This window comes from Pristiophorus japonicus, chromosome 20 (assembly GCF_044704955.1).
Source record: "Pristiophorus japonicus isolate sPriJap1 chromosome 20, sPriJap1.hap1, whole genome shotgun sequence".
In the NCBI taxonomy this organism is placed as follows: Eukaryota; Metazoa; Chordata; class Chondrichthyes; family Pristiophoridae; genus Pristiophorus; species Pristiophorus japonicus.
The window spans coordinates 80,346,100-80,365,564 of record NC_091996.1 but is presented as its reverse complement, the minus strand read 5'-3'; the positions used below and the strand labels follow the sequence as shown (position 1 = coordinate 80,365,564).

General features: G+C 51.8%; 1 protein-coding gene across 1 annotated transcript; it reads right to left on the bottom strand.

Annotated features, from left to right (window-relative positions):
* Window positions 1-5,336: 5,336 nt before the first annotated feature.
* LOC139232788 (maestro heat-like repeat-containing protein family member 1) lies at window positions 5,337-10,253 on the bottom strand. Its single transcript, XM_070863282.1, has one exon. It carries the CDS (start codon window positions 10,251-10,253, stop codon window positions 5,337-5,339), a length of 4,917 nt encoding a protein of 1,638 aa, XP_070719383.1.
* Between the last annotated feature and the right edge of the window lie 9,212 nt (window positions 10,254-19,465).

Below are 19,465 nucleotides of genomic sequence, written 5' to 3'. Positions count from 1 at the left end.
AGGTTCCCCCCCCACTCACTCGTTCTCCACCTCCCCCGCAACTCACTCGTTCTCCCCCTCCTCCCCCACTCTCTCGTTCTCCCCCCCACTCATTCGTTCTACCCCTCCCCCCCCCACTCACTCGTTCTCCCCCCCCACTCACTCGTTCTCCCCCTCCCACTCACTCGTTCTCCCCCTCCCACTCACTCGTTCTCCCCCCCCACTCACTCGTTCTCCCCCTTCCCCTCCCACTCACTCGTTCTCCCCCTCACTCACTCGTTCTCCCCATCCCACCACCCATTCACAGTTTTCCCCCTCCACTTCCCATTCACTCGTTCTCCCCCTCCCCCCCACCCACTCATTCTCCCCCCCCCACTCAATCGTTCTCTCTCAACCTCCACCCCCGACTCACTCGTTTCCCCCCCACTCACTCGTTCTCCCCCTCACTCTCGCCTCCCCCACTCTCCCCCTCCCCACTCTCCCCCTCCCCCCCACTCTACACATCCCCTCCCCACTCCTCTCACTCACTCCTTCTCCCCCACTCACTCCTTTTCCCCCTCCCCCTCTCACTCACTCACTCGTTCTCCCCGCCCACTCACTCACTCGTTCTCCCCCTCCCCCCAACTCACTCGTTCTCTCCCAAACCCCCCACTCACTCGTTCTCTCCCAAACCCCCCACTCACTCGTTCTCTCCCAAACCCCCCACTCACTCGTTCTCCCCCTCCCCCCAACTCACTCGTTCTCTCCCAAACCCCCCACTCACTCGTTCTCCCCCCCCCACCCACTCACTCGTTCTCCCCCCCCCACTCACTCGTTCTCGCCCCCCACTCACTCTCCCACTCCCCTCCCCCCACTCACTCGTTCTCCCCCTCCCCCCAACTCACTCGTTCTCTCCCTTCCCCCTCACTCACTCGTTCTCCCCCTCCTCCCCCACTCTCTCGTTCTCCACCCCCCACCACTCACTCGTTCTCCCCCTCCCCCCACCACTCACTCGTTCTCCCCCTCCCCCCCACCAACTCATTCTCCCCTCCCACTCACTCGTTCTCCCCTCCCCCCCACTCACTCGTTCTTCCCCTCGCACTCACTCGTTCTCCCCCTCCCCCCACTCACTCGTTCTCCCCTTCCCCCCCCACTCACTCGTTCTCCCCCTCACTCACTCGTTCTCCCCATTCCACCGCCCATTCACTCGTTCTCCCCCTCCCCTTCCCATTCACTCGTTCTCCCCCTCCCCTCCACCCACTCATTCTCCCCCCCACTCACTCGTTCTCTCCCTCCCCTCCACACCCGACTCACTCGTTTCCCCCCCCACTCACTCGTTCTCCCCCTCACTCTCGCCCCCCCCACTCTCCCCCTCCACCCCACTCTCCCCATCCCCTCCCCACTCCTCTCACTCATTCCTTCTCCCCCTCCCCCTCTCACTCACTCACTCGTTCTCCCCACCCACTCACTCACTCGTTCTACCCCTCCCCCGCACTCACTCGTTCTCCCCCTCCCCCCAACTCACTCGTTCTCCCCCTCTCCCCCACTCACTCGTTCTCCCCCTCCCCCCAACTCACTCGTTCACCCCATCCCCCCCACTCACCCTCCACCTCCCCTTCCCCCCACTTACTCGTTCTCCCCCTCCCCCTCCCACTCACTCGTTCTCCCTCCCCACTCATTCGTTCTCCCTCGACCCCTCCCACTCACTCGTTCTCCCCTTCCCACACACCCGTTTGCCCCCTCCCCCTCCCACTCACTCGTTCTCCCCCTCCCCCCCATTCACTCGTTCTCCTCCTCCCCCTCCCACTCACTCATTCTCCACCTCCTCCCCCACTCACTCGTTCTCCCCCTCCCCCCCACTCACTCGTTCTCCGCCTCCCCCCACTCACTCGTTCTCCCCCTCCCCCCCACTCACTCGTTCTCCACCTCCCCCCAACCTCTCGTTCTCGCCCCACCCACCAATCACACGTTCTGACCCTCCTCCCCCACCCACGTGTTCTCCCCCTCGCCCAATTACTCATTCTCCCCCTTCCCCCCACCCCCCCTCATTCTCCCCCTCCCCCCACTCACTCGTTCTCCCCCTTCCCCCCACTCACTCTCCCCGTCCCTCTCCTCCCACTCACTCGTTCTCCCCCTCCCGCTCCACTCACTCGTTCTCCCCACACCCCCACTCGCTCATTTTCCCCCTCCCCTCCACGCCCCACTCACTCGTTCTCCCCCTCCCCCTCCACTCACTCTTTCTCCCCCTCCCCCCCACCCCCATTCACTCGTTCACCCCCTACCCCCCACTCACTCATTCTCCCCCTCCCCCCCACTCACTCGTTCTGCCCCTACCCTCCAGTCACTCATTCTCCCCCCCACTCACTCGTTCTCCCCCTCCCCCCACTCACTCGTTCTCCCCCCCAACCACTCGTTCTCCCCCTCCCCCCACGCACTCGTTCTCCCCTCCCCCCACCCCCCATTCACTCGTTCTCCCCCTCCCCCCCAACTCACTCGTTCTCCCCCTCCCCCCCAACTCACTCGTTCTCCCCCTCCCCCCCACTCACTCATTCTCCCCCTCCCCCCCACTCACTCGTTCTCACCTCCCCCCCACTCACTCATTCTCCCCCTCACCCCCCACTCACTCATTCCCCCCCACTCACTCGTTCTCCCACTCTTCCCCTACTCACTCGTTCTCCCCCTCCCCCCACTCACTCGTTCTCCCCCCCACTCACTCGTTCTCCCCCTCCCCACCCCACACTCGTTCTATCCCTCCCCCCTCACCCCACTCACTCGTTCTCCCCACCCACTCCCCCCCACTCACTCGTTCTCCCCCCTACTCACTCGTTCTCCCCCTCCCCCACCCACTCACTCATTCTCCCCCTCCCCCCCGCTCACTCGTTCTCCCCCTCCCCACCCCACACTCGTTCTATCCCTCCCCCCTCACCCCCACTCACTCGTTCTCCCCCTCCCACCCCACCCCCACTCACTCGTTCTCCCCCTCCACCCCACTCACTCGTTCTCCCCCCCACTCACTCGTTCTCCCCACCACCCCCACTCACTCATTCTCCCCCTCCTCCCCCACTCACTCGTTCTCCCCCTCCCCCCCACTCACTCGATCACCCCCTCCACACCCACTCACTCATTCTCCCCTTCCCCCCACTTACTCGTTCTCCCTCTCCCCCCCACTCACTCTCCCCCTCCCCCTCCCCCACTCACTCATCCTCCCCCACCCCCCACCCCCCTCTCGTTCTCCCCCCCCTACTCACTCATTCTCCCCCTCCCCCCCCACACCCCCCTCACTTGTTCCCCCCCCACTCACTCGTTCTCCCCCACCACCCCCACTCACTCGTTCTCCCCCTCCTCCCCCACTCACTCATTCTCCCCCTACCCCCACTCACTCGTTCTCCCCCTCCCCCCCACTCACTCATCTCCCCCTCCACACCCACTCACTCATTCTCCCCCTCCCCCCCACTTACTCGTTCTCCCCCTCCCCCCACTCACTTGTTCTCCCCCACCCCCTCACCCCCTCACCCCCCACTCACTCGTTCTCCCTCCCCACCCACTCGTTCTCCCCCTTCCCCCCACCCACTCATTCTCCCCCTCCCCCCCACACTCACTCGTTCTCCCCCTCCCCCCCACTCACTCTCCCCCTCCCCCTCCCCCCACTCATTCGTTCTCCCCCTCCCCCCCACCCACTCCCCCCCACCCCCCACCCACTCCCACTGCCCCACCACCCCCCACCCACTCTCTCCCTCACCCCCTACCCACTCCCTCCCATCCCCCCACCCACTCCCCCCTCACTCCCCCCTCCCCCCACTCCCTCCCCACCTCCCCCCCGACTCCCTCCCCCCCTCTCCCAGCCCCTCTCCCACGGAGACGCACCAACCTCTGCAGCTTCAAACTGTTGAGTGCGGTCCTTCTGTTGCCTGTGCATGCGCGGGTCAGCTTTGACCCCGGAATGGCGGGAGAATGGCGGGAGAATGGCGGGAGAATGGCGGGAGAATGGCGGGAGAATGGCGGGAGAATGGCGGGAGAATGTGCAGACAAGCGTTTGCGGCCCTGTCACACAACGGTTCAGCTTCCCTTTATACAGGAAAGCTGATCCCGACTTTGGCCCCGCTGCGCTCCGCTCCCGCACCGCATCGCCGCCGTCGACATGGACCGTCCGAAAACCTCGGGAGCGCGCACCAGCAGCATTCCGGCCGTGGGAAAGACCCAACCGCCCCAATACCGCGTAGGATCGGGCGCGGGCGATCTCCAGGCAATTTCTAGCCCACAGGCAGCTTATTTATGAAGGGTATTGGTAGAAAGTTAGATTACACAATAAACACTGAGAAAGGCAGAAATCGGCCAAGGGAGGGTTTGCAGCCATGTTTGATAGTGACAGAGAATAAACAGACAGTGCTCCCCACACAGCCCACCCACTCCTTGCAGATGGATATTAGGTTTTGAAGTACACGGAGTTCTTTGTGGACTCTGCTTTCTGCTTCACCAAACTGAGGATAAGAGAGGATTCCCTGAGACAGGTGGGTGAACATGTTGGTGGTGCAACAAACTGTACCAAGGGGTGGTGGGCGCTGGGTTTGTGCCCACAGCAAGTCCTCAATCGCCACTGGGCTGTCGGGGAGGGAGGGGATCTGACAGGAGATAGACCCTTCCCCACAGGGAGTAACACCCCTCCCCCGACCACTGCCGGTTTAATGTGGGCGGGCCCGGGGGGGATTGCAGCCAACCTGCTCATAGGAGGTGGGGGGTTCATTTAAATATTATAATGCGGCTGGCATGCCTCAGATTTAACCTCCATTTCAAATGTAACCCTGGCTGGTCGGGTTTCTCAGGCCTCGGGGAATCAACCAGCGAAAGTACGGCGAGACCTGCTGGATCCAGGAGGTAAGTGCCGATCCAGCATCCCTGCCTCACCCACACCCCCGCCCCATGATGGGAGACCTCCCCCAAGGCCTCCAATCCACCTCCGAGGGCTCCCATCCCCCCTATCCCACAGGCCTCGCATTACCCCCATGAGGCCTACAAACCCCCTCCTCCCCCGAAGTTTCCGATTACCCCACGAGGCAACGATTCTCACCTCACCCTCGCCCATCCCGGCCTGCCATTCTTACAATCCCCCTCCCACTCCCCCTCCCCCGATACCCCGCCCAGGATCACTCCCTCCTCCCCCTCCCCCGATGCCCCGCCCAGGATCACTCCCTCCTCCCCCTCCCCCGATGCCCCGCCCAGGATCACACTCTCCATCTCCCTCCCCCCATGCCGCGGCCAAATCCCTTCCCCCTCCCCTTTCCCCCTTTTGCCTATTTTGGGTCTGCGAATTTTTGGACCTCAGACTCATTTCCAAACACACTACGAACGCATACATTACAATAATTTTGTTCTGATGGTCCCTAATACATGTAGAGGTATCGCATCGCCTTGGCTGCTTTCGTTCTGACATCTTGCTCGTGATCTGACAGCAAGGCAATAATCTGCTCACAAATCTGAGCTGCAGACTGTGATGTGTAATAATGTGGTGGGGCATTGTACATGAGGAAAGCGAGGAATGTCAATGCGTTCCCTCTGACCGCAGGAAGCACATCCCTTAGGAAGGCGGCACAGCTCCTTATGTACAAGGGGATCTGGTTGTCCAAGTCTTTGGCAATGTGCCTGGAGATGTTGCTTAAATAGTTCTCATAATCCAGGGTGGTCTCCTCCGAGGAAAGTTCTTGGAACATCTTGGTTATGTTTGCTGACTCCATTACTGGAGCGTAGGAATTCAGCACGGATTTGCAGACGTTGGTGACTTCAATGCTCTCAGCGTTGAGATGTAGCAGCAAGCGGATCAAGGTGGACTTGATGTGCTCCATATGTGGAGGGTTCATTTCCACACTCCCAAATCTTATTAGCTTGCCAAGAACGTTAAACGCCGCAGCTCTCATTGTCTCATGCTGATGTTCCAAGTAAGGCTGAACTGCCAGTGCCACATCACCAAGAATGGGATTTGTATAATCCTCCTGGAGCTGACCCAGAACTTTGCACATGCTCGACATTGCCTCAACTGCAATGAGATTCTCGGGTTTGGACTTCTGGTCAATCACAGATAACATTGTGGACAACAGTTTGGTGCAGTATGTGTCTATCCGTTGAGAAGCTCCAATTGCAGCATTTCCCAAACCTTGTACAGCGAGCCATTGGACAATTGGGGACTCATCAAGCAAACATCGAAACAAACTCTCCAGAAGGGTATCCATCAGCAACAAGTCCCACACCACGGAATGATTTAAAAGCTCCCCAAAGAAGGCAGCTATTGTGATCCTCTGACTCTCTCCTATGTTGACAAGGCAAGGAGTGAGGTGCTCCACAATGCTGATCAGATGCGGGGCAGCACACGCGGTCAATGTGCTTGCCAGCAGTGTAACCCCCTCATGGTGCTTTCTTGGGCTCACGATGAGATCCCAACCTCCCATTTCTCTCATGATGCGATCATCTCCCTTTCCCTGTGACAGGACAGCTTGAAGAATCTCAGCTGAGTAATGGCAAGCGTCGGCATAATTCAGTCTTAGAGCAGGGCCGAAGGTGTTCCCAGCCTTTGGAATTGTCAGAAAGTTGGTCGGAAAGCGAACCCAGACACTGAAGCTGAGATGAATCAGAAGGGTGCTGACTAACTGGGGGTAGAGAATGTTTATCACGTGCCCTGAGTCAGGCTCACATACCACATCACGAAGAGCACAGAGGACAGCTAAAGACTGCTGAGTTGCTGAATCTTTTGTATCTGTGACATGGCAATATCTGCCGTCATCATACAATGATTTGATGTTGTTCAGTAAGAATTTGGCCGGTGCTAATGCATTACGTGTCAGGAGGGATCGCCATATGTCACAAATATATCCATCAAATGGAATGGGGTAAGTGAGGAGAGCGGACAAAACTGCTGGCAGATGGTGTGAGGCCAGAATGGAGATTGAATGCGTCACTGCATTTCTCACCCGCGGCTCAGTAATTGAACTCAAGTGACGGCTCAATACTTTGATTGTTCCCCAAACGTCTGCAAGGGTGGTTCCACGTGTTGTAATGAGGACATTTGTCACAATAGAAGCTGTGCAGGAAATGTTCCGGTGCTTGTCTGTCAGCCCTTTAAAGACTGTGAAGAGTAGAGTGTTCAACTGCTCATGGGCTATGCACTTGGATAAAACGTTACCGACAGCAGTGCAGGTTTGAAAGAGGGCCTGACTGGTAAATTGCTTCAATCCGCCTTTGATGGCTTTCAGATGCTCCACTTCCTTATCTTGATGACCCACTGGAAAGCCTTCAAGGTGTAACTGGATATACAGCAATCCATACAAGCTTTTAATGGCTGCCTCCCTTACAACATGCGATGGATCTGCACATTGAAGCCCCACACATCCAATAATCCTCACCAAGTTATGGGATGGCATCTTATTGCTAACTTGCAGTTTCTCCAGGTAAAATGTCACCAGCTGTAAAGTGCTCTCCATTGCCTTTTCTCGCTCATGGTCCCGTGTGGATTGGATCTCAGTCTCCATGGTTTTAAATACAGAATGAAGCCCATCAGGAGACAGATCCAAAAGTAAGCATTGCTTCAGGAGACCCTGCACAGAGGCCATTGTGTCGGTGTGAAGCTTCTGTCTCTCTGCCATGTCCATGTTTGTACTTTGGTCGGCAGTGCTGCTCTCCCAATCTGGCAAACTGAAGACACGATTCAAACAGATGCTAATCAGCTCAGTCTCACTGCTCAGTGAAGGCTGCAATTTGATGAGAGCTGCACAGGCGTCCATGGCAGACTTTCGAACCCAAGTGCTCAATATCTCCTTTGGTTCGGCAGTGATCAGCTCCTGCATGCAACTCAGCAATTCTGCCTTTCTGCTCAGAGTGTAGGGTGGGTGTTCTTCGCTGGGTTGGAGAGCTTTGGCCAACAGTGTCACAGTGTTTGTCAAACTTAATTTCAGTGTCAAGTCCTTCACCTTGGATTTCAGTCCAAACATCTTGGTGTTGAAAAGAGCCAACACATTGTGCAGAATGTCGGTCTCGATTCTGGGCAGAATGAGGTCCCGAGGACAACGTGACATAATCTGCCCATAGCATAAAATGAGCGTGCTTTTAACTTTCATTATGTGATTGTCAACCTGGTGAAAGGGACTTGATATGCACAAACGATTGAACTCCATGAAAGCCTTCAGTGTGGTGAGCGTGGTATCTAAGTGTGTTACAGCACAGTCACCAATTCCAGCGGCTACCCTGTCTCTCTCGAAATCTTCATTGTGCTCAACACTCTGAAGCATCTGATGAAGACTTTTACTGACGATGTCTTTGTCTTGGGTCAGTCGGAGCACTCTCCCTAAACACTTGTACAGAAAAGCCCTCTCTGTTGGATACAGGCGATAGGTGTGAATGCAGTGGGTCATTTCTGCAATGAGCTGGGTGATCCACACCTTATCCGCGATTGCCTCCAGAGTCTGGGACACAACCCCCAACAGTTTCTCTTCCCACTCATTCTGGAGATTGGGCTTCTCTGAATTCTCCTCCAGAAAGTTACATAACATTGGGAATTCCTTGTCCCATACTCTCACTGATGCTGGGTGGATGTCCATTGCCAGGAGATATAGTAAGCCCAGAGCAGGAACACCTCTGCCTTTTCCATGGCACAGAGAAGAAGACACAATCAATAGCCGCGTCAGCAGTGTACGAGGCTCAGGAAGATTTGGATAGTCCTCATAATTAAGAACAAATTGTGTATTGCTGGCCATCAATCTCTTTATTCCAACGCAATATGAGGAACCACAGACTATTGTAAAGGCTTCAGTGTACTTTACTGTGATCACAAACTCCAGTAGGTAGGACCAGAGGACATCGCCAATCGGTAAAGTTCCCACCATCAATTTCAGCAAACCTTCGCACTGTCTCCTTAAATCCTTATCCGTAACCACGGCCGCCATTACGCTGCAGAACTCCTCTTCGCTTTCAGTACTCTCCTCGTTCTCCTCGGTGGGCAGAGCACACTGTTGGATGATAAATTCCACCAGCTGCTTTCCTCCCTCTCGCTCCAAGTAATTGTGACAGGCCATGGTGTATATTATCTGGGCAAGGATTCCCTTCACTCTGTTACTCCCAGTTAAAAGTGATCGTCGCACACAATTCAGAATCTGATCCTTCTGACTCTCCATGTTTGAAGGGACAGTATCGAGAAGGTACTTCAGCACGGCCAGTGCCCCGAGTTGAATTTGCTCATTGTCAATTGCCAGTTGCATCCGAAGGATCTCTAGTATCTGGCTTGTAAATGCCGGAGCTAGAACTCTGAAGCAGCAAAGGATTTCATTTAGCTGCTTCTCAGAAAAGGTGTTTTGGGGTTGTTCCATCACAATACAGATCTGCTCATGGAAAGTGATCAGCAGAATCTGCATTTGTGTCACGAGTACTTCACTGTTCCTCTCGATGGCAGTGCGCAGGACACTGCACAGACACCGAGTGACAGAAACATGGGGAAAGGTTTCCTGGTACACCAAGAGAAGGGTTGGAATTAAGCTGGGGAGCTCCTTGTCCAGTTTGTCATTGGGTAGTAGCTGGATTATCTGGGCGACTGTTTCTAGTATTGCTCTGCTCACCTTGGGCTCTTTCATGGGCAGCCAGGAATTCAAAAGCAGATCGTAAGCCGCAGAAATCTCATGAAAGAACATCTTCTTCTCAAGTTTAGGTTTTCTGGTCCCCTCTGGGTTTGACAGGTACATTTGAATGCTCTCACTAAAAAGCCCCAATGAAACACAGAGAGTCCACTTCATTTCCCCATCAGTTACTCCATGCAATGTGGGGAGCATGTTTCTCAAGACAGGCTTGAGCCGAGGTACCAAGCAATGCACGTTTGCTCTACACAGCCTTGCCAGTGTCAGCACCATGTAGAAATATGCTTGGGTCCATGGTTGGCACCCCGACTCGATGTGCTTGAAAATTTCAATGGGAAACCTGGCACCCAGACTAACCAGGAGGCAACTTGCCGCTTCCTGATGGTCAACATGCTCTGATCTGATCATGTTCATCAAAGCCAAGTTGCTCAGTTTTTTAGCCAGCCGTGTGTGTAAGTGTCCAAGGTTATCCTTTATTACCAACGTCATCGCCGTTAGTAAGGCCCAACGTGGGGCCGGCCGCAACTTGTTTTTGGTCAGATACTTATGGCAGTACGTAAGGACGTATTTATGATTGATCCTTCCCAGTTCTTGCAATGACTCAGTTAATCTCATTGGAACAAAGTCATCTTCATCAGAAAACAGACTGATAATCATGGCCATCGAACACTTTATTCTGTTTGTCACCATTTTGCTGGAATTCAATCACTTCTCTTGTTTCACACAATGTGTCCTAGTGATAAACAGACTTGTAACAACACAGAGCTCTCTGCTTTTACTCACCGATTATCACCAGTATTGCTGCTGTTATGTTGTCGATTTGATATTTCGACCTGTATTTGTCTCGACCCGAACACGGGCTCTTTCTCTCCTGTGAATGGAACTTCTCACACACAGAGATGTCCGTCCTATGCAGACCTTTCTTTGTAGATTCCTAATTCGATGGTCTTGAATTAATTTAATGCTTTAAAGCTTTTGGTTGATTGCTTTGAAAAAAATTCTTTGAAAAACTCTCTCCCTCCTTCTCCTCCTGGTCAAACACAAAGTTTAACTGCTGGATGACCAAGCAGCCGACAGCTGTATGTGGAAAAGGCACCGTGTCATTATTTCCTGCTTTTGTGAAGTCACGAATTTCATTGTGACGTCTTGTGACTCGAGCTGTCACATGACCAGCCAGGTGATGACCTCACTGGTGAGGGTGAGCTCACAATTGATTGAGTCGTGTATCTATGGGTTGATTGTTAAACTGCTTTTACAATGATTGTTCAGAAAGCTAATGATCAATAATACAGATTGAAGTGTAGAATGTATCAATGTGTGTTGCTGACAGGGTGCACGGACCCTCCATGCCTCAGATTCCCATTATGAGCTCCCAACGGGTGAAGCTCAACACTGGGAGTCTGAGCCTGTAATATCTCCCTTACACAGCACCATTGCCGGGGTTCAGCTCCAAGCATTAACCATGGGCTATATGGATTGCAGTCAGGTGTATCAGTTATACCAGGGTTTCAATTCTTTCTCCGAGCGACTATTGGCCACGCTGCCCACCTGCAGCATCAGAAATGGTTGTGACCCCATCAGAGTGGACCAATAGTGTAAGGGTAAGCCCCAGGGCACGCACAGCAATGTTTGCTCATCTCTGGCCTCATTTCTGCAACTGTGCTTGAGGTAGATTCATAAGAACATAAGAACATAAGAAATAGGAGCAGGAATCGGCCATACGTCCTCTCAAGCCTGCTCCGCCATTTAATCCGATAATGGCTGATCCGATCATGGACTCAAGCTCACTTCCCTGCCCACTCCCCATAACTCTTTAGTCCCTTATCGGTTCAGAGACTGTCTATCTTTGTCTTAAATTTATTCAATGACTCAGCTTCCACAGCTCTCTGAGGCAGCGAATTCCACAGATTTACAAACCTCAGAGAAAAGAAATTCCTCCTCATCTCAGTTTTAAATGGGCGGCTCCTTATTCTAAGATTATTCCCCCTAGATCTAGTCTCTCTCATCAGTGGAAACATCCTCTCTGCATCCACCTTGTCAAGCCCCCTCATAATCTTATATGTTTCGATAAGATCACCTCTTATTCTTATTAATTCCAATGAATAGAGGCCCAACCAACTCAACTTTTCCCCATAAGACAACCCCCTCATCTCCGGAATCAACCTTGTGAACTTTCTCTGAACTGCCTCCAAAGCAAGTATATCCTTTCTTAAAAATGGAAACCAAAACTGCACGCAGTATTCCAGGTGTGGCCTCACCAAAACCCTGATAAACTGTAGCAAAACTTTACTGCTTTTATACACCATCCCCTTTGCAATAAAGGCCAAGATTCCATTGGCCTTCCTGATCACTTGCTTTACCTGCGTACAAACCTTTTGTGTTTCTTGCACAAGTACCCCCAGGTCCCGCTGTACTGCAGCAATTTGAAATTTTTCTCTATTTAAATAATAACTTGCTCTTTGATTTTTTTTTCTGCCAAAGTGCATAACCTCACACGTTCCAACATTACACTCCATCTGCCAAATTTTTGCCCACGCACTTAGCCTAACTATGTCATTTTGCAGGCTTTTTGTGTCCTCCTCACACATTGCTTTTCCTCCCATCTTTTTATCGTCAGCAAACTTGGCTATGTTACACTCGATATCTTCTTCCAAGTCATTAATATAGATTGTAAATAGTTGGGGTCCCAGCACTGATCCCTGCGGCACTCCCCTAGTTACTGATTGCCAACCCGAGAATGAACCATTTATCCCGACTCTCTGCTTTCTGTTAGTTAGCCAATCCTCTATCCATGCATATATATTACTCCCAAACCCCTGAACTTTTATCTTGTACAGTAACAGTTTATGTGGCACCTTGTCAAATGCCTTCTGCAAGTCCAAATACACCAAATGGACTCCAACATTTTCCCAACCACAGATATTTGGCTAACTGGTCTATAATTTCCTGCTTTTTGTCTGCCTCGCTTTTTTAAATAGGGTCATTACATTTGCACTTCTCCAATCAGCTGGGACCTCTCCAGAATCCTGGGCATGTTGGTAAATTACAACCAATCCATCATCTATCCCTGCCTTTACTTCTCTTAAGACCCTAGGATGCAGACTCTCCACTGTGATGGATGTCGTGCATGAGTTCAATATGATGCACTCGATCCACTTCGAGTATGCATCGACTACGATCAGGAACATTTTCTCCATTAACGGGCCCGCATAGTCTACGTGAATGCGTGACCATGGCCTGGTGGGCCAAGGCCATGGGCTGAGTGGAGCCTCCCTGGGGGCATTGCCCAGTTGGGCACACATCGTGCACTTGCGAACCCAGTGTTCCAGGTCTGAGTCAATCCCCGGCCACCATACATGTGACCGGGCAATGGCCTTCATTAACACGATGCCAGGCTGCTCGCTGTGGAGTTCCCTGATGAATGCTTCCCTTCCTTTCTGGGGCATGACTACCCGGCTGCCCCATGACAGGCAGTCGGCTTGAATGGAGAGCTCATCCATCCGTCTCTGAAACAGCCTGACTTCCTCGGGGCACGGCCTGTGTGCGTGCGCCCAATTCCCAGTCAGGACACATTTCTTTCTCATGGACAGGAGGGGATTCCTGTTGGTCCAGAGTTTGATCTGTCGGGCTGTGATGGGGGTGCCCGCATTGTCAAAAGCCTCAACGGCCATGACCATCTCGGCGCTCTGCTCCGACGCCCCCACGGTGGTGGCCAGTGGGAGTCTGCTGAATGCGTCAGCGCAATTTTTGGTGCCTGGCCGGTGCCGTATGGTGTAGTCATACGCAGCCATCGCTGTATGCGAGCTGACATGTTAGCGTTGACAACCTTGGTGTCAGACAACAGGGATGTTAACGTCTTGTGATCCGTCTCTAGCTCGAACTGTCTGCCGAAAAGGCACTGGTGCATCTTTTTCACACCGTACACACACGCGAGTGCCTCCTCCTCGATCGTGCCGTATCCATGCTCTGCCTGGGAGAGCGACCTGGAGGCGTAAGCCACTGGTTGGAGTCGGCCGTCATCGTTACCCTGATGCAATACACACCCAACTCCGTAGGATGATGCATCGCATGTTAAAACCAGTTTTTTACAGAGCTCATGCAAAGTCAACAGTTTGTTGGAACTCAACAGGTTCCTCCCCTTATTGAAAGCCCGTTCTTGACAATCCCTCCAAAACCATTCACAACCTTTATGGAGGAGCATGTGTAATGGCTCCAACAATGTGTTTAAGTTCAGCAGAAAGTTCCCAAAATAGTTCAAAAGTCCCAGGAATGATCGCAATTCCGACGTGTTGCCGGGACTGGGCGCCCGGCGAATCGCCTCAGTTTTTGATTCAGTGGGCCGGATCCCGTCTGCGGCAACTCTCCTGCCCAGGAACTCGACCTCTGGGGCCAAAAACACACGCTTGGCCTTTTTCAGCCGCAAACCTACCCGATCCAATCGGCGTAGCACCTCCTCCAGGTTGCGGAGGTGTTCCTCGGTGTCTCGACCCATTATAAGGATGTCGTCTTGGAATACGACCGTTCCAGGGATGGACTTGAGCAAGCTTTCCATGTTTCGCTGAAAGATAGCCGCTGCCGAACGAATGCCAAACGGGCACCTGTTGTAGACAAATAATCCTTTGTGCGTCGTGATGGTGGTCAGAAGCTTGGAATTTTCCGCCAGTTCCTCAGTCATGTCGGCCGAAGTGAGGTCCAGCTTCGTGAACAGCTTTCCACCTGCCAGTGTGGCAAAGAGGTCCTCCGCTCTCGGAAGCAGGTATTGGTCTTGCAGCGACACTCGGTTGATGGTGGCTTTGTAGGCGCCACAAATCCTAACCGAGTCATCTGCTTTGAGGACGGAAACGATGGGACTTGTCCAGTCGCTGAATCCAATGGCCGAAATTATGCCCTCTCTGAGCAGCCTGTCCAGTTCACTTTCAATTTTCTCACGCATCACGTACGGCACCGCTCTGGCTTTGTGGTGCACTGGTCTGGCGTCCGGAGTGATGCGTATCACTACTTTAGTGCCCTTGAACGTACCGACACCGGGTTAAAACAGTGACGCGAATTTTTGCAAGACCTGCGAGCATGAACTTCGCTCCACGGATGAAATGGCGTGCACATCCCCCCATTTCCAATACATCTCAGCTAGTCAACTCCTTACCAAAAGTGCCGGGCCATTTTCTGGAACAATCCAGAGTGGCAGCCGGTTCTGTAATCCATTATGCGTTACCATCAAGTTTGCGCTGCCCAGCACTGGGATGATCTCTTTGGTGTTCGTACGTAGCTGCGTCTCAATGCGTTCCAGTTTCGGCCTGCTAGCTCTGTGTGACCATAGTCTCTTAAACTGTTGGGCGCTCATGAGAGACTGGCTAGCTCCCGTATCCAGCTCCATGTGCACCGGGATGCCATTCAGTAAGATTTTCATCTTCATGGGTGGTGTTTTAGTGTATGAGCTGTGGTCGTCAGCCACATGAACTCTTTGAACTTCCGCATCCATGGTTGTTCCCCAGGCCTCATCCTGCATTGCAGACCCCTCGTCTGGTTCCTCTGTCTCGCAGACTAGCCTCGCTACTGCCTTTTTGCACATCCTGGCCAAGTGTCCACTGACATTACAAATCCTACAGGTGTAAAGCTGGAACCTGCAGCTTTTGGCAGTGTGTTATTGCTGTTAACAAAAGGACTATTCCCAGGCATTCCTCTCTGATGGCCCGTTTAGCTGTTTCTAAGCACTCTGAATGGTCCCATCACAGGATGCATTGTTCCTCGTGATGGCATGAATTGCCGATCCCCTTTCCATTGTCCCTGTTGTGGGCCCAACCTGGAGCTTGTTGCTGCCTGGGCAGTGTTGAATTTCCCTTGCCTGTCTGCCTGGGCGGTGTCGAATTGCCCTTGCCTGCCTGCGGTTCTGTGTTCTGGGTTCTGTATCACTTTACAACATTAACTTCCTGGTTCATCGCAACGTTAAAACCAGGGCTGCGTGTGTAAATTAGCTTGGTCTCCTCTTCCCCTGCCATAAAGGTCTGAGCTATCAACGCCACCCCTTCTAAAGTCAGGTCCTTTGTCTTTATAAGCTTCCTGAAAATGCCAGCATGATTAATGCCCTCAATGTAAAAGTCCCTTAATATCTCCCCACTGCAGACATCGGAGAACTTACAGAGACTGGCCAAACGCCGCAGTTCCGCCACCAAGTCCGAGACGTTTTGACCCTCCAGACGCCGGTGAGAGTAGATCAGGCCATGTGTCCACCACTTGCCGGCTTGAGATGCTCACTGATCAGCTGGCTGAGCTTTTCGAAATACTTGTCCACTGGCTTTTGGGGTGCGAGCAGGTCTTTTATCAGCGCATACGTCTGTGCACCACAGCTGGTCAGTAGATGCGCCCTCCGCTTGTCAGCCGCTGTCTCTTCCAGCCAGTCCTTTGTGACAAAGCTCTGCTGGAGTCTTTCCACAAAGTCGTCCCAGTCCTCACCCACACAGTCGCGTTTCTCTGTGCCACCGGTGGCCATCCTCGTGGTTCGGTGATTCCCGTTTCTCGTCGCCACATGTAGTGTCTCTGCACCTTGTTACAAACTCACACGAGGCATGTATATAGCAGACACGGTCACTCTGTGACCTTCACTTTATTCCCAGGATCAAAGAGTGCTGACCCTGGATGGGACCTCGCTCATTGAATGTATTCAAATCACAGATAGATAGATTTTTAACCAATAAGGGAATTCAGGGTTATGGGCAGGTAAGTGGAACTGAGTCCACGGCCAGATCAGCCATGATCTTTTTAAATGGCGGAGCACGCTCGAGGGGCTAGATGGCCTACTCCTGTTCCTAATTTTTATGTTCTTATGTTCTTATCCTTTTTTAAATATGGAAACCAAAACTGTACTAAGTACTCCAGGTGTGGCCTCACCAATACCCTCTATAACTGTAGCAGGACTTCCCAGCTTTTTTATTCCACTCCCTTTGCAATAAAGGCCAAGATTTCATTGGCTTTCCTGATCACTCGCTTGACCTGCAGATTAACCTTTTGTGTTTCTTGCACAAGTACCCCAAGACCCCGCTGTACTGCAGCACTTTGCATTCTTTCTCCATTTAAATAATAACCTGCTCTTTGTTTTTTTTCTGCCAAAGTGCATGACCTTACACTTTCCAACATTATATTCCATCTGTCAAATTTTTACCCACTCACTTAGCTTGTCTATATCTTTTTGCAGATTTTTTGTGTCCTCCTCACACGTTGCTTTTCCTCCCATCTTTGTATCATCAGCAAACTTGGTTGTGTTACAATTGGTCCCTTCTTCCAAGTCCTTAATATAGATTGTAAATAGTTGGCGTCCCAGCACTGATCCCTGCGGCACACCACCAGTTACTGATTGCCAACCCGGAATAAACCATTTATCCCGACTCTCTGTTTTCTGTTTGGTAGCCAATCCTCTATCCATGCTATTATATTACCCCCAACCCCGTGAACTTTTATCTTGTGCAGTAACTTTTTATGTGGTACCTTGTCAAATGCTTTCTGGAAGTCCAAATACACAACATCCACTGGTTCCCCTTTATCCACCCTGTTCATTACATCCTCAAAGAACTCCAGCAAATTTGTCAATCATGACTTGCCCTTCATAAATCTATGCTGACTCTGCCTGACCGAATTTTGCTTTTCCAAATGTCCTGTTATTGCTTCTTTAATTATGGACTCCAACATTTTCCCAACCATAGATGTTAGGCTAACTCATCGATACTCTCCTGCTTTTTGTCTGCCTCCTTTTTTAAATAAGGGCGTTACATTTGCAGTTTTCCAATCTGTTGGGACATCCCCAGAATCCAGGGAACTTTGGTAAATTACAACCAATGCATCCACAATCCCTGTCGCTAATTCTCTTAAGACCCTCAGATGCAATTCATCAGGTCCAGGGGATTTGTCTGCCTTTAGTCCCATTATCTTACTGAGTACCACCTCCTTAGTGATTGTGATTGTGTTACGTTCCTCCCCGCTATAGCTCCTTGACTTTCCACTGTTGGAATATTGTGCGTGTCCTCTGCCGTAAAGATTGATACAAAATGTTTGTCTTTTTCTGGCCGAGTCATAGAATATAAGAGCAGGGAGCTTATGCTTCAATTCTATAATACTTTGTTTCGGCCACAGCTGGAGTACTGCATGCAGGAGATTTACAAGGATGCTGCGTGGAATGGAGAATCTTAATTATGAGGACAGATTGGATAGGCTGTGTTTCTTCTCATTGGAACAGAGAAGGTTGAGAGGAGACCTCATTGAGGTGTACAAAATATTGAGGGGCCTGGACACAGTGGATAGTAAGGGCCTATTTCCATTGGTGGAGGGGTCTATTACGAGGGGGCATAGTTTTAAGTTGGTTGGTGGAAGGTCAGGAGGGGATTTGAGGTGGGCGGTGGACTTCTTTCTGCAGAGGGTTGTGTGGATCTGGAACTTGCTGCCTGGAAGAGTGGTGGATGCAAAAACCCTCAACACTTTTAAGAGATGGTTGGATGGGCACTTAAAGTGTCGTAACCTGCAGGGTTACGGACCTAGAGCTGGTAATTGGGATTAGACGGGATGACCTTTTGTTGGACGGCACAGATATAATGGTAAGTACTGCGTGGAATAGAATACGGCCAGGGTGATCTCCTGGAGTAGTTTCGATCGCCTGGATGGGTCGGAGAGGAATTTTCACAGATTTATTCTCCATAAATTGGCCTGGGTTTTTATCTGGTTTTTGCCTATCCCAGGAGATCACACGGCTCCGGTTGGGATGGAGTGTAGAATGTTTCAGTGTAAGGGGTGTCGCAGTTGTGTGCGGTGGACTGGTTGGGCTGGGTGCTCTTTGCCTTTCCGTCATCATTCATAGGTTTATATGTAACCTTTAGGGCTGCTGACCAAGGGCTATGCAGCTCTTTGTCAGCCGGCGTGGACACGATGGGCCGAAATGGCCTCCTTCTGCGCTGTAAATTTCTATGTTTCTATCTTTCTAAAACATTGGTGGGAGTTGTCTATTGGCGTCCAAACAGTAATGGTAATGTAGGGGACGGCATCAAAGAGGAAATTAGAGAAGCATGCAACAAGGTTACTGTGGTGTATGCAGCACTCAAATCACTGACTCTACACAGTCTGGTGTTGTAGTAACTGCTGTGACCTTAGTCGTTTATTGTGTAACTCCAGAGTGCCTCTCAGGTGTGGTGGGCAGCCTTTTATACTCTGTCTTGCAGGTATTTTTGGGTCTCGCACCACAGCGCCCCCAGTGGCACATCATTGTAACTATACATAAAATGTACCAGGACAATACACAAAGTTCACTAACCGTGGGGAGAGAGTAGGTGTCTCCGCGGCCCCACTGTGCTAACATGGAAGATAACACGATGGGGATGTGGGGTGGTGGGTAGGGATCAGTGACATGTTTGTGTAAAGGGCAGCGGAGGAGAAGGATTGACAGCTGTCAGTGAGGGACAGAAGTTGTTTAAGGTGAGCCAACACATTCCCGATCAGCACAGAAGGCATTCACTGGTCAGCTGCCCTCTGCTGTACTTCTGGTCAGAGCGGTTTCCGCAGTGGAGCCGTTATCACGTTTGCTTTCCACGTGAAAGGATCCCGTGCAGGAAGATTATGTTTAAACTTGCTGTGGATGAACAGCCATGGGCGAGTTTATTCTCCTGTCAAAAGGGTGACAGTGGCTTCTCCCTTATTCTTTAATTGCTCTTTATTTCACTTCACTTAATAGATATATTTGAGTGAGAGAAATTGTTCCAGAGTGTCGCCCACTTCATCTTTTGTTCCCTTTTAAACACATAAAATGAGGCCGGGGAATAAATACAGAAAACAAAGCAGAGGGATAGAGACAAGTGGAAGAGAGAAGGGGAAATATTGTCCCCACCCAGAACTAATGCAGAAACCCCTCTGCTGCGCTCGGGGTGGCC